The sequence below is a fragment of the Triticum aestivum genome, chromosome 1A (assembly GCF_018294505.1).
Source record: "Triticum aestivum cultivar Chinese Spring chromosome 1A, IWGSC CS RefSeq v2.1, whole genome shotgun sequence".
Classification (NCBI taxonomy): domain Eukaryota; kingdom Viridiplantae; phylum Streptophyta; class Magnoliopsida; order Poales; family Poaceae; genus Triticum; species Triticum aestivum.
Window position 1 is genome coordinate 203,868,504 of NC_057794.1, and position 14,233 is coordinate 203,882,736.

General features: G+C 45.2%; 1 protein-coding gene across 1 annotated transcript; it reads right to left on the bottom strand.

Annotated features, from left to right (window-relative positions):
• Nucleotides 1-11,021: 11,021 nt before the first annotated feature.
• LOC123043143 (zinc finger AN1 domain-containing stress-associated protein 15) lies at nucleotides 11,022-13,594 on the bottom strand. The gene is made up of 2 exons (XM_044465499.1): nucleotides 12,376-13,594; nucleotides 11,022-11,506 (listed from the first exon to the last, which is right to left on the bottom strand). Exon 1 carries the CDS (start codon nucleotides 12,839-12,841, stop codon nucleotides 12,377-12,379), a length of 465 nt encoding a protein of 154 aa, XP_044321434.1. The 5' UTR covers nucleotides 12,842-13,594; the 3' UTR covers nucleotides 11,022-11,506; nucleotide 12,376.
• Nucleotides 13,595-14,233: the final 639 nt, after the last annotated feature.

The following is a 14,233-nucleotide window of genomic DNA, read 5'->3' on the forward strand; positions in this document are numbered from 1 at the left end:
GCTATAGTCCTATCCAAGCAAACCCTTACATTTGTTGTCCCCCGTCTCATATTATCATATGTACATAGGGCATCAGAGAACACCGAGTCGACAAATTCACACATTTCCAGAGTGCCAAGAAAAGTGACCATCTGAGCTTCTCGACGGGGGGTTACCAAAAAATGCTCGAAGCTCGACAAAGCCTCATTGAAATCAGTAACAACAAACCAAGGTGGGTCTAAAATAATTTTTGAACCTCAGAGTTTAACCCACACAACATGACAGTTCTCAAGTATAGGTTCACCATACACACATGTTCGCCTCCACTGAGAACCACCAGCATTTGTATGTACCATAGCATCACCGTAATGTTCATCTTCCCAAGAATATCAAGCTGGGAATCCTCGTGCCAAAATACAATGCAAAACCGCCACTCAAACCATTGTTATCAACACCTTCAAGTCTAAGGAGATCGAGATGTCCCTAATCCTCTTCATCTTCTTTGTTTATTTTTGCCTTTTTTCACAATGGTATGCAAACAAGCAGGCATGAAACTCAATTAATGATGCCAAGTCATGAACTATCCGAGAGTCCCCCCCCCTCTCCCCCACCCGGTGGTCTAGCTTATAAGATTCATTGCTCCCAACGGGACTCCACCCTAGAGCCCATTGATTTCGAGTTTCCCACTTCATTGATATTATCATCACCATCATTTGTAGACCCCTTTGGGTTCTTAGGGGTGGAATAAGAGTTGTGACAGATGCATTCCCAAACAGCATAATGTAAAATTTTACACTAGGTTACCAACATTCCTCGATGCTGGATCTGACAATGCCAATAGATCAGTCTTTCCCTTGTAATGTATGTTGTGCATATCGTCATCATAATTATCCATGCTTGTGTCCTAGAGCGCTAAGGCAAGAAAGTCCAGGTTGCTGTTCTGGATGCACAACCATGTTCTGTGCATCATTGGTTTTTTTTACAGAAAGACTGTAAGGGAACCCCCTACAGTATAATTGGTGCAATAAACCCAAATTGCAAGTACCATGCCTTGAATCTGGGTGGGTGGGAAGGCATCAACCCCTTCCCACCACTAGGCTATGCCTTAGTCTGTTCTGTGCATCATTGTTGACTCCCATCGGGGGAACAACCTGACTGATAGCCGATAGCGACAACAACATCATGTTTTTTATGCTTTAATATTGTAAGCCTATGCTTGAGATCTTCCTCGTCTAGCTCTTCTTTCTGCCTTTGCATATGATGGCCATCATTTTCAAACTCATCGTGTTGGGAACTACCCATGAAATGAGGTGAACCTCTACCTCGACCGCTCCTGCCATGACCAGACCCCCTGCTTTGTCCTCTACCTTGAGATGACCACATACTCCATTGCGACCACGGATGTGGGCACTTGGGGATGAACACCATCGACATTTTATTTGTACACTTGTCCTAGCATACCACACACCGAGCACCAATATGCCAAACGTTCATACTTGATGCAAAAGAGTTGATGTTTACCGCCACGGATGACCGATATGACATTCTTCAATGGCTTCAAAAAATTCCCGGAGAAGTCATATGAAGCTTGCTCGGTACTTATGAACTCACGAACTTTCTTGGACAAGGATTTCACCATACATGCATAACCATCCGAGAGATCGTGGATTTGCATCGAGATGTCAAAGTTGTGTAGCTAGATTAAATATGGTTTAGTAAAGCATCATATGGAGCAAGGACAGCAAAAAATACCCTATAGGTCCAAGGTCCATCTTTCATGGCCTTTTCCCAATCAGCAAGACAAGAAAATTGCATACTGTATAGATTTTCATCCAATGGTCTAATCTTTGCCTCCTAGGCAGGATCCCAAGCAGATCACCTGTTTTTATAGAATTAGATTCAGAACTTGTAGTTTTCACAATCAGTGTTAACACGAGCAATCGAATTGCCTTCATTGGCACATCTGTATCATGTTGAAAGACCACATCGTCAAGATCCTCCTCTTCAAGCCCAAGCTCCTTCATCATTGACTTTAACTCTAGCTCATTCGCTTTCGCATAACTTGGGGACGCCTCCTCCATAATCCTAGCTCAGAACAAGTCAACACAAGCAATCGACATCCAGAGGATCGCCTCCGTTAGCACGTTTGTTGTTGGAATTTTGCTAGTAGGCCTTTGGCCCAAAGCCCAACTAAAATTCTGAAATTCTCTTGGCCCATTCATGCACACATGTGAGTGGAGTGAGTGAGGCTAAAGTTTAGTCCCACCCCGGAAGTTGAGAGAGAGTTGCACCTCTTTATAAGGTGAGCTCTTCTACCACTTGTATGAGCATGAGAAGAGGAGACCTACACGCACGCTCCTCCTCCTCGCTCGCCTCGCCACGCCACGCCACGCCTCGTCACGACGCGTCGCGGGTTGTGGGATTGAGCCGAGCCGAGGACAGAGCTATGCACGTTGTCTATATTTTTGCTGCATGGGAAAATTAATGAGTCATTAATTAATAATTAACGGACGCGTTAATTACTGAACTGTTTACTCCCACGACCTACCCGGCCCGCACTATATAGTCAGGCAGACGTCTACCCTACCCGCCGCCGCTTCGTATGGTTTCTCACCACCGTTCCAGATCATTGCGCCGCCAAGCAAGTCTTCTCCATCCCTCCTTCCGGCGTGCACCGCGAGAAGGGACAGCAGGCCTCCGAAACCCCACCTCTCATGATCCTGTACGGGAGAGGGGTGATCAGGTTTTTGGGGAGCGCACTCGCGCGACTGCTGGCAGCGACGACTTCGCAAACGACGACTTCTTCCCCGACCTCGGCAACCTCGTCCTCGACGACATGGGCGACAACGTCAACGCCGGCGGTGCTGCACCCGCTGCACCGTATGTGATTCTATCCTTCCTGTTCGAGATCATGGTAGAATTCATGCTTCTAGTATGTGCCCTAGATGTGATATGTTCATCTGTTATGCTAGTTCGCATGATTAGTTTAATCTCTGTTGCTGTGGTCATGACTTATCTTCTGTTTATTTGGATTAAATCTCGTAGTAATTTGCTCATATTTCCAACAATCCAAAAACCTGATTATAGGCAATTTACTCCGAGTGGTTTAGCTGCGCATCTGAAGCCGCCTGCCTTTAAGGGGGCACAATATAAGAGGTGGTGCACGAGAGCAGTCTACTGGTTTCAGACCATGGGCTGCTATGATGCCACCAAGGGCAAGCCTGAGAGCGATCTTAATCCAGCATAGCTGGAAGCTTTTGAGAAGATCGATACCCTCTTTAAAGGCGCTCTTCTGAGTGTTCTTGATGACTCCATTGTGGATTCGTATATGTCGTTTGACAACGGCAAGGACATGTGGGCTGCGCTCGAGGCCAAGTTTGGTGCCTCGGACGCCGGCAGCGAGTTGTACATCATGGAGCAATTCTATGACTACAAGATGACTGATGAGCACCATGTTGTACAGGAGGCTCATGAGATACAGTCGCTCGCAAAAGAACTTGAGTACTTCAAGTGTGTGTTGCCGGACAAATTTGTTGCCGGAGGCATCATTGCCAAGCTTCCACCTTCGTGGAACAATTTTGCTACTTCCCTGAAACACAAGAGACAGGAGTTTTCCGTTGCGGATCTCATTGGTACTCTTGATGTTGAAGAGAAGGCGAGAGCAAAGGACACACGTGCTCGAGTTGCTGAGGGAGGTTCTAGTGCCCACATGGTACAGAAGAAGAACTCCCAGCCCAACAAGTTCAAAAACAATAAGAACAAAACTCAGGGCAAAGGCAAGTTTGATACAAAGAACAAGCCATCACATTCTACCAACTTTAAGAAGAATTCTCATAAGAAGGGGAAGGGACTTTGCCATGTCTGCGGTGATCCTAATCACTGGGCTCCGAAGTGTCCTAACCGCTTTGAGGAGCACGAACATGAGAAGAGCGGCAAGTCCGCTAATGTTGTCATCGGTGATACTGATATGAAGGAATCAGGGTACGGTATTTTTCCTACCATCCTTTCGGTATTTCAATCCCCTGATTGGTTAATTGACACCGGTGCCAATGTACATGTTTGTGTTGACGCCTCCATGTTTTTTTCTTACCAGGCAACAGGGACTTCACCCGTGCTGATGGGGAACGGGTCACATGCCATCGTTCGAGGTGTTGGTACGGTCGATCTGAAGTTTACTTCGGGGAAGACTGTGCGTCTGAAGAACGTTCATCATGTGCCGTCCATCAATAAAAATCTCGTTAGCGGTTCCCGTTTATGTTGAGATGGTTTTAAGTTGGTTTTCGAATCCAATAAAGTTGTAATTTCTAAGTGTGGACAATTTGTTGGAAAAGGCTATGAGTGCGGAGGCTTGTTCCGCCTATCTTTGTCAGATATTTGCACTAAAGTTACTAATAATGTTTGCCACAATAATGAGTCTGATATTTGGCATTCACGACTCTATCATATTAACATTGGTTGCATGACGCGGTTAGCCAATATGAATTTAATTCCGAAAATCTCTACTGTCAAAGGCTCCAAGTGCCAAGTATGTGTGCAAGCTAAGCAACCTCGCAAGTCCCATAAGACTGCAGAGGCAAGAGACTTGGCGCCACTAGAGCTTATACATTCTGATCTTTGTGAGATGAATGGCGTGTTGACAAAAGGTGGAAAGAGATACTGCATGACATTGATTGATGACTCCACTAGATATTGTTATGTGTATCTTCTGAAATCAAAAGATGAGGCTTTGACTTTCTTTAAAAACTATAAAGTTGAGGCAGAGAACCGACTTGATCGAAAAATTAAACGGCTTAGGTCCGATCATGGTGGAGAGTATTTTTCCAATGAATTTAATCTGTTTTGTGTGGAACATGGAATAATCCATGAGAGGACGCCCCCCTACTCACCCCAGTCAAATGGGGTAGCCGAAAGAAAGAACCGAACTCTAACTTATATGGTTAACACCATGTTAGACACTTCGGGTCTATCCAAGGAATGGCGGGGGGAGGCGCTAATGACTGCGTGTCATGTCCTAAACTGAGTTCCCACAAAGCATAAGACCATGACTCCATTTGAAGAATGGGAAAGGAACAGGTTGAAACTCTCTTACCTACGTACTTGGGGTTGTTTGGCGAAAGTCAATATACCAATTCCCAAGAAGCGCAAGCTTGGACCAAAAACCGTGGATTGTGTTCTTCTGGGCTATGCTTTTCATAGCATCGGCTATAGATTTTTGATAATAAAATCTGAGGTATCTGACATGCATGTTGGTACGATTATGGAATCAAATGATGCAACTTTCTTTGAGGACATATTTCCTATGAAGGATATGTCGAGTTCATCAAATCAGGAGATACCTACTCCATCTAGTGAGGAATTCACTGTAATTCCTGAACCCACCATTGCGATGGAACACGTTGAGAATCCTGTTGAGGGTAACAATGGAACTCCTATGAGGAGTAAGAGACAGAGGACTGCAAAGTCTTTTGGTGATGATTTCATTGTGTACCTCGTGGATGACACACCCAGGACTATTTCAGAAGCCTATGCATCTCCTGATGTTGACTACTGGAAGGAAGCTGTACGTAGCGAGATGGATTCCATCTTAGCTAACGGTACCTGGGAGATCACTGACCGTCCTTATGGGTGCAAACCTGTAGGATGTAAGTGGGTGTTCAAGAATAAGCTTAGACCTGATGGTACGATTGAAAAGTACAAGGCACGACTTGTGGCCAAGGGTTATACCCAGAAAGAAGGTGAAGACTTCTTTGATACTTACTCACCCGTGGCTAGACTGACCACAATTCGGGTGCTACTATCACTGGCTGCCTCACATGGTCTTCTCGTTCATCAAATGGACGTTAAGACGGCTTTCCTCAATGGAGAGTTGAAGGAGGAAATTTACATGGATCAGCCAGATGGTTTTGTAGTACCTGGTCAAGAAGGAAAGGTGTGCAAGTTATTAAAGTCTTTATATGGCCTTAAACAAGCTCCTAAGGAGTGGCATGAGAAGTTCGAAAGAACATTAACTGCTGCCGGCTTTATAGTAAACGATGGTGACAAGTGCGTGTACTATCGCTATGGTGGGGGCGAAGGAGTTATTCTTTGTCTGTATGTCGACGACATATTGATCTTTGGAACCAAACTTGATTTAATCAAGGAGGTTAAGGATTTCTTATCTCGCTGTTTTGAGATGAAGGATCTAGGAGTAGTTGATGTTATCTTAAACATCAAGCTGTTGAGAGATGAGAATGGTGGGATCACACTGCTTCAGTCTCATTATGTGGAAAAGGTCTTGAGTCGTTTTGGGTATAGCGACTGCACGCCTTCTCCAACTCCATATGATGCTAGTGTGTTGCTTCGAAAGAATCGACGGATTGCTAGAGATCAACTAAGGTATTCTCAGATTATTGACTCGCTTATGTATTTGGCGAGTGCCACGAGGCCTGACATCTCTTTTGCTGTGAGCAAGCTGAGTCGGTTTGTGTCAAAACCGGGAGATGATCATTGGCATGCGCTTGAGAGAGTTATGCGCTATTTGAAAGGCACCGCAAGCTATGGGATTCACTACACCGGGTATCCAAGGGTACTGGAGGGTTATAGTGACTCAAACTGGATATCTGATGCTGATGAGATTAAGGCCACAAGTGGTTATGTTTTTACACTTGGTGGTGGCGCTGTTTCCTGGAAGTCTTGCAAGCAGACCATCTTAACGAGGTCAACTATGGAAGCAGAACTCATAGCATTAGACACTGCCACTGTTGAAGCAGAGTGGCTTCATGAACTCTTGATGGACTTGCCTATGGTTGAAAAACCAATACCCCCTATCCTGATGAACTGTGATAATCAAACTGTGATCGTCAAGATAAACAGTTCTAAGGACAATATGAAGTCCTCAAGGCATGTGAAGCGGAGACTAAAATCTGTCAGAAAATTGAGGAACTCCGGAGTTATTACGTTGGATTATATCCAAACATCGATAAACTTGGCAAATCCCTTCACAAAGGGTCTATCACGTAATGTGATAGATAATGCATCGATGGAGATGGGTTTGAGACCCACCGCATGAGTTGTCCATAGTGGTAAACCACTCTATGTGATCGGAGATCCCGTGAAGTAGAAGTGGGAGACAAGCTGTTGGTCAGCTGGGAGGAGAGTATCCCTATATTAATTATCCCACTCCGTGAAGATGCAATACTCTCCTGATCTGCATGGCAGGTTGATAGTTATCTTAATGTGTTCCAAGTGGCTTATTCGGGTAAGTAGAGATGTTGTCCTGCAGAACATCTTCTGAGGAACACACCTATATGAATTTGACTATTAACGTCGCAGTCTGTGAGAATTGGGTGTTCTCTAATAAATTCATGAAAGGCCCTGGAGTATGACGTATACGCTCCACCCGCGGGGAAGCCTTGCGGCAGCCCAGTATCGGTCAAGAATTTGTGTGAAACTAGTTTCACAGAAAACTTGTAGTTCAAGGCATAGTCCACTATTCAAGTTGTGATCTAGTGTAGCATAAATTTCTAAGTGGAAGTTCAACTTCACAGTCTCCACTAAGCACCGATATATAAAACAATGTTTTGGAACTAAATGATGAGATGTGCCAATGAGACTTTGTGGGGGATTGTTGGAATTTTGCTAGTAGGCCTTTGGCCCAAAGCCCAACTAAAATTCTGAAATTCTCTTGGCCCATTAATGCACACATGTGAGTGGAGTGAGTGAGGCTAAAGTTTAGTCCCACCCTGGAAGTTGAGAGAGAGTTGCACCTCTTTATAAGGTGAGCTCTTCTACCACTTGTATAAGCATGAGAAGGGGAGACCTACACGTGCGCTCCTCCTCCTCGCTCGCCTCGCCACGCCACGCCACGCCACGCCATGCCACGCCACGACGCGCCGCGCCGCGCCGCGGGTTGCGGGATTGAGCCGAGCCGAGGACAGAGCTATGCACGTTGTCTATATTTTTGCTGCAGGGGAAATTAATGAGTCATTAATTAATAATTAACGGACGCGTTAATTACTGAACCATTTGGATCGTGACGACTCGGACGTGGGGTTTACTCCCACGACCTACCCGGCCTGCACTATATAGTCAGGCAGACGTCTACCCTAGCTGCCGCCGCTTCGTATGGTTTCTCACCACCGTTCCAGATCATTGCGCCTCCAAGCAAGTCTTCGCCATCCCTCCTTCCGGCATGCACCGCGAGAAGGGACAGCAGGCCTCCGGAACCCCGCCTCTCGTGATCCTATACGGGAGAGGGGCGATCAGGTTTTTGGGGAGCGCACTCGCGCGACTACTGGCAGCGACGACTTCGCAAACGACGACTTCTTCCCCGACCTCGGCAACCTCGTCCTCGACGACATGGGCGACAACGTCAATGCCGGCGGTGCTGCACCCGCTGCACCGTATGTGATTCTATCCTTCTTGTTCGAGATCATGGTAGAATTCATGCTTCTAGTATGTGCCCTAGATGTGATATGTTCATCTGCTATGCTAGTTCGCATGATTAGTTTAATCTCTGCTGCTGTGGTCATGATTTATCTTCTGTTTATTCAGATTAAATCTCGTGGTAATTTGCTCATATTTCCAACATTTGTTTCCTGTTGAAAGACCACATCGTCAAGATCCTCCTCTTCAAGCCCAGGCCCTTTCATCATTGGCTCCAGCTCTGGCTGATTCACTTTCACATAACTTGGGGACGTCGATGCCATAAACCTAGCTCATAACAAGTTCCAGGTTGCGAGCCCTAACCACCAGCACCAACGAGAAAATCACACCAAGGTCGCCTCGCCATGCCACGCCACGCCACGACGCGCCGCGCCGCGCCGCGGGTTGCGGGATTGAGCCGAGCCGAGGACAGAGCTATGCATGTTGTCTATATTTTTGCTGCATGGGAAAATTAATGAGTCATTAATTAATAATTAACAGACGCGTTAATTACTGAACCGTTTGGATCGTGACGACTCGGACGTGGGGTTTACTCCCACGACCTACCCGGCCCGCACTATATAGTCAGGCAGACGTCTACCCTAGCCGCCGCCGCTTCATATGGTTTCTCATCACCGTTCCAGATCATTGCGCCGCCAAGCAAGTCTTCTCCATCCCTCCTTCCGGCGTGCACCGCGAGAAGGGACAGCAGGCCTCCGGAACCCCGCCTCTCGTGATCCTATACGGGAGAGGGACGATCAGGTTTTTGGGGAGCGCACTCGCGTGACTGCTGGCAGCGACGACTTCGCAAACGACGACTTCTTCCCCGACCTCGGCAACCTCGTCCTCGACGACATGGGCGACAACGTCAACGCCGGCGGTGCTGCACCCGCTGCACCGTATGTGATTCTATCCTTCCTGTTCGAGATCATGGTAGAATTCATGCTTCTAGTATGTGCCCTAGATGTGATATGTTCATCTGCTATGCTAGTTCGCATGATTAGTTTAATCTCTGCTGCTGTGGTCATGATTTATCTTCTGTTTATTCGGATTAAATCTCGTGGTAATTTGCTCATATTTCCAACATTTGTTTCTTGTTGAAAGACCACATCGTCAAGATCCTCCTCTTCAAGCCCAGGCCCTTTCATCATTGGCTCCAGCTTTGGCTGATTCACTTTCACATAACTTGGGGACGTCGATGCCATAACCCTAGCTCATAACAAGTTCCAGGTTGCGAGCCCTAACCACCAGCACCAACGAGAAAATCACACCAAGGTCGCCTCGCCATGCCACGCCACGCCACGCCACGACGCGCCGCGCCGCGCCGCGGGTTGCGGGATTGAGCCGAGCCGAGGACAGAGCTATGCACGTTGTCTATATTTTTGCTGCATGGGAAAATTAATGAGTCATTAATTAATAATTAACGGACGCGTTAATTACTGAACCGTTTGGATCGTGACGACTCGGACGTGGGGTTTACTCCCACGACCTACCCGGCCCGCACTATATAGTCAGGCAGACGTCTACCCTAGCTGCCGCCGCTTCGTATGGTTTCTCACCACCGTTCCAGATCATTGCGCCGCCAAGCAAGTCTTCTCCATCCCTCCTTCCGGCGTGCACCGCGAGAAGGGACAGCAGGCCTCCGGAACCCCGCCTCTCGTGATCCTATACGGGAGAGGGGCGATCAGGTTTTTGGGGAGCGCACTCGCGCGACTGCTGGCAGCGACGACTTCGCAAACGACGACTTCTTCCCCGACCTCGGCAACCTCGTCCTCGACGACATGGGCGACAACGTCAACGCCGGCGGTGCTGCACCCGCTGCACCGTATGTGATTCTATCCTTCCTGTTCGAGATCATGGTAGAATTCATGCTTCTAGTATGTGCCCTAGATGTGATATGTTCATCTGCTATGCTAGTTCGCATGATTAGTTTAATCTCTGTTGCTGTGGTCATGATTTATCTTCTGTTTATTCGGATTAAATCTCGTGGTAATTTGCTCATATTTCCAACATTTGTTTCCTGTTGAAAGACCACATCGTCAAGATCCTCCTCTTCAAGCCCAGGCCCTTTCATCATTGGCTCCAGCTCTGGCTGATTCACTTTCACATAACTTGGGGACGTCGATGCCATAACCCTAGCTCATAACAAGTTCCAGGTTGCGAGCCCTAACCACCAGCACCAACGAGAAAACCACACCAAGGTCGGGCAGTGATACTTGATCACTCTTGAGTCAGCCTTGAGTTGGATATAGGCAGGGAAATACTGCCAAGGGGAGGAACACTCAACATCAACATGGTGTCGATGAGAGGTGGTGTAACAAACAAATTTGTGGAGTTTTTTTTTCTAAGATGAACTAGATTCCTTTTCAGTTGAATATCCCTAGGTTTTCAATTTGACCAACATAACATGAGTTGTAAACAAAAATATTTAACAATTAGATTAAAAAATATTTAACGATTATACCGTTTGAAGTTTGTAATGATATAATTTTGTGATATATTCATACATATATATATATATATATATATATATATATATATATATATATATATATATATATATATAACTTGTACTGCGTTAGTTAAATTAACAATCAACGGAAAAGGAGGGAGTAGACAGTTATATTTTACTTAATTAATGAGATGAGGAAGATCTTTTGCTTCCTTGAGAAAAAATTATTTGCTACAAGAAATGTTACAACAGATCGTACGAGAACTGAGTAGCTTCAGTATCGACCTGACACACTAAACATCACACGAGCTTTCAGTAACACACAATTGCATTAAGTAGAATTTGAACAATAGTAAAGAAAGATTACAATATAACAAATCTTTGGATCCAATAGAATTACAACTGGACATTATAGGTTCTATCATCTGTGTTCATGGTAGCTTCAGATGCTATAGAGTGAACCATAGCCGGACGAAGAACAAGAGTGAAGCATTCTCCCACAACAACCAACCCTTGCTCAATGTAGGTTTGTATGCTACTAAGAGCTTAGTTGTTTGGGGAATGTCTTCACAAATTGGCAGTGGTCATGCTTTCGGATCATCCTTGGAATGACAGCATGATACACTTGCAGCATCTCCAAGATTTAGTCTTTCATATAATTCTTAGATGAACCTACACAGTTGCAAGAAAATTAAGGTCAATGAATTAAGCATTCTATATAGTATCTCAAAATTGACTCCTCCCGGGGAAATATGACCAGAACATTACATCATTGAACTAGCAAGGCTGTAAGGAAGTAGATAACTGACTAACAGAGCACCAGACAGTAAAGTAAAAGGTGTCTTTTTCATATTAAGTTTCTCTTTGTTGAGATCAACAAAATATCTAGGAAAAAGATAGGTAGCTCAGGCAAATCTGATGCACAAGTGTGCAAATCGAAGCGAAAGAGCGAAAAGCTTCAGTGTTTAAATTGAAATATACAGCCATATGGCCAGCTAGCAGAATGGTACGTAGAAAAAAGATAGCAGTAAGGAAATCATTGACAATCTACAGCTAAGCTAAGTGACATAACAGCTCATAGCTCAACTATTATCGTGAGCAAATCAGTAGAGCATCAACCTGGAACTTACAAGACTTCTGCAACCCAGAGCAAAATTTATTTCATGATAAATGCTAAGCAACTGATTGTTGTTGAGAGAAAAGAAGCATTTGCATCATCATGCAAACAAGACACATTAATATTTCAGCCCATATTACTATCTACTCCCTCCATACCAAAATATAAGACGTTTTTGCAATTCAATTTGAACTGCAAGAACGTCTTATATTTTAGTACAGAGCTAGTAGAATGCAATTAGTAGCAGAGCCTGGGATATCAGACCATGACTTTATGCGTATTTGAGTATGGCGATTTACATCTTATATATAACTAAGGAGTATTCCACAAGAGAAGTCTTAAAAAAATTAACATGAAAACAAGAATAAAATGATATGCAGTTACAGACCAGATGTAAGATGATTGAACAAGCCAAACATTATACCTCATATCCTAATGATCTTGGCAGCCCTGATAAGAGGGTTTGCCCGGGCAATCTCCTCCCGGCCCGCAGTTTTATAATCAAATGAGCAGTCGTGGCTTTCTGAATGCCGGTGGCGCGGACAAAAGAGCTTCTCGCACCGGCAACGAAACCCGGTCAAACCAACTCTCTTGCGGCACACGTTGCAACGGTTAACAAACAGCACAGGCGACAATGGCGCAGCCGCCATGGCCATTGACACCGCATCAGCATGTTTCCTCTTTTTGGAAGTCTCTATGTGAACAACTTCACAGGGCCTGGACAAGAATTGAGCTGCCGGTGGTTGTGGTGGCGACTGTGGAGGTTGCGGTTCTGGTATTTGAGCGGTTGGTGGTGGTGGTGTGGTTGGGGAAGGAGGCGAAGGTGTGGAGGAGGATGGCTTCAGGATCTCGGCCTCGTCCTTGTTGAGATCACAGCTCTCCTGCGCCATTTGATTCCACACGGATAAACAAATCAAGCAAACTGAGACAAACCCCGAGCTTGAACAATCAGATCAGGAAGAACCGAGGGCAGAAAGAGCAAGAAATGAAGAGAAAATTCAGCAGAGAAACGGGAAATGGTTGATAATTTCTGACCTATTGGGTGAAGACCTTAGACACGAAACCCAAAAAGAAAAATTAGATCTAGACAAGAAGAGATCAGAGCGATTGGTTGGAGAAAACTGGAGCTTTCTTAGACCCAAGTAAAACGTGGAAATGGTTAGCAAATTCAGCAGAAGCTTCGCCAAGCAGGGAATTCTCCCTGGCCGACTCGTGAGAGGCCAAATCCCATCAACAATCGGGCCAGGAGAAGATAGTACACAGAGACAGAGATCAGCACGAACCACTGGGAAAACCGAGAAATGGGACCGAACACAAAAATCCGCGAAACTAGAGTAGGAGTATTTCCAGGCCAGATCAGTGCAGGCCAAACCCCGCAGGGAGGAAGCGTGCCGCAACGGCGTGGATCGAGTTGAGACAGACAAAGAGGCCGGCCCGCAGGACGGACGAACCAAGAGCAGCAGCTGAATCGGGGCGAATTCGGTCGCGTCGGATCGACGCCGAATTCCTCGGGCGCTCCGAATTGGGGAATTGGGAAGGCGGAGGAGGAGGGGAAGCGAAAGGTGGGAGCTTTGGGTGAGGGGGGGAGAGAGGCGACTTGGTGCTGCCCTCTCTTGAGGTGCCCGAAGAGCCAAAGAAGGGTGGATGTAGTGGATGGACGATTTTATTGATGTTCTTTGATTGGTTATTATTAAGTTTGTCTAATTCACAAAGTTAGTACAAAGTTGAATCATCTATTTTAAAATGGAGGAAGTAGATGTTTTTTAAGGCTGTCATATCTAAGCTCCCACAATTATATAATGCATCAACAAGAAACAAAATAAAACTAAAATAAAAAATAGACCACAAACAAAGTGAACATCAATTTAGATGTGACATAACTATGTCACATCTAGATGTGTCCTAAACGGATCCTTATTATTATATGTGTTTTTAGGAGATTAGTTATGTTTTTGTCAAATAGAACAATGCCCGTGCGTTGCAACGAGATATAAATATTCTAGTACGTTAGCTTATGATTTACCTGTCAATAATAATGCGATTGTGTAAATAAATGTTCGTCAAATTCTGACCGTGAGTTACCTTATATTTTGATTAGAAGTTTAAGTAAATTAAAGTGAAATTGCTTCAAAAGGTAAGTAAATTAAAGTGATTGATTATCATATACATGGTAGGTTAGACGAAGGGACGGTTGAAAAAAAAGGTGAAATAGGAACCTTACATTCTTTTTAAGCAGTAGAGATTCCTTAGGCTAGTCATGACATGAGTAACATAGGAATAAA

Bases quoted from the DNA above. Each gene is read 5' to 3' on its own strand.
- LOC123043143 (XM_044465499.1), bottom strand. From the start codon at position 12,841: ATGGCGCAGGAGAGCTGTGATCTCAACAAGGACGAGGCCGAGATCCTG.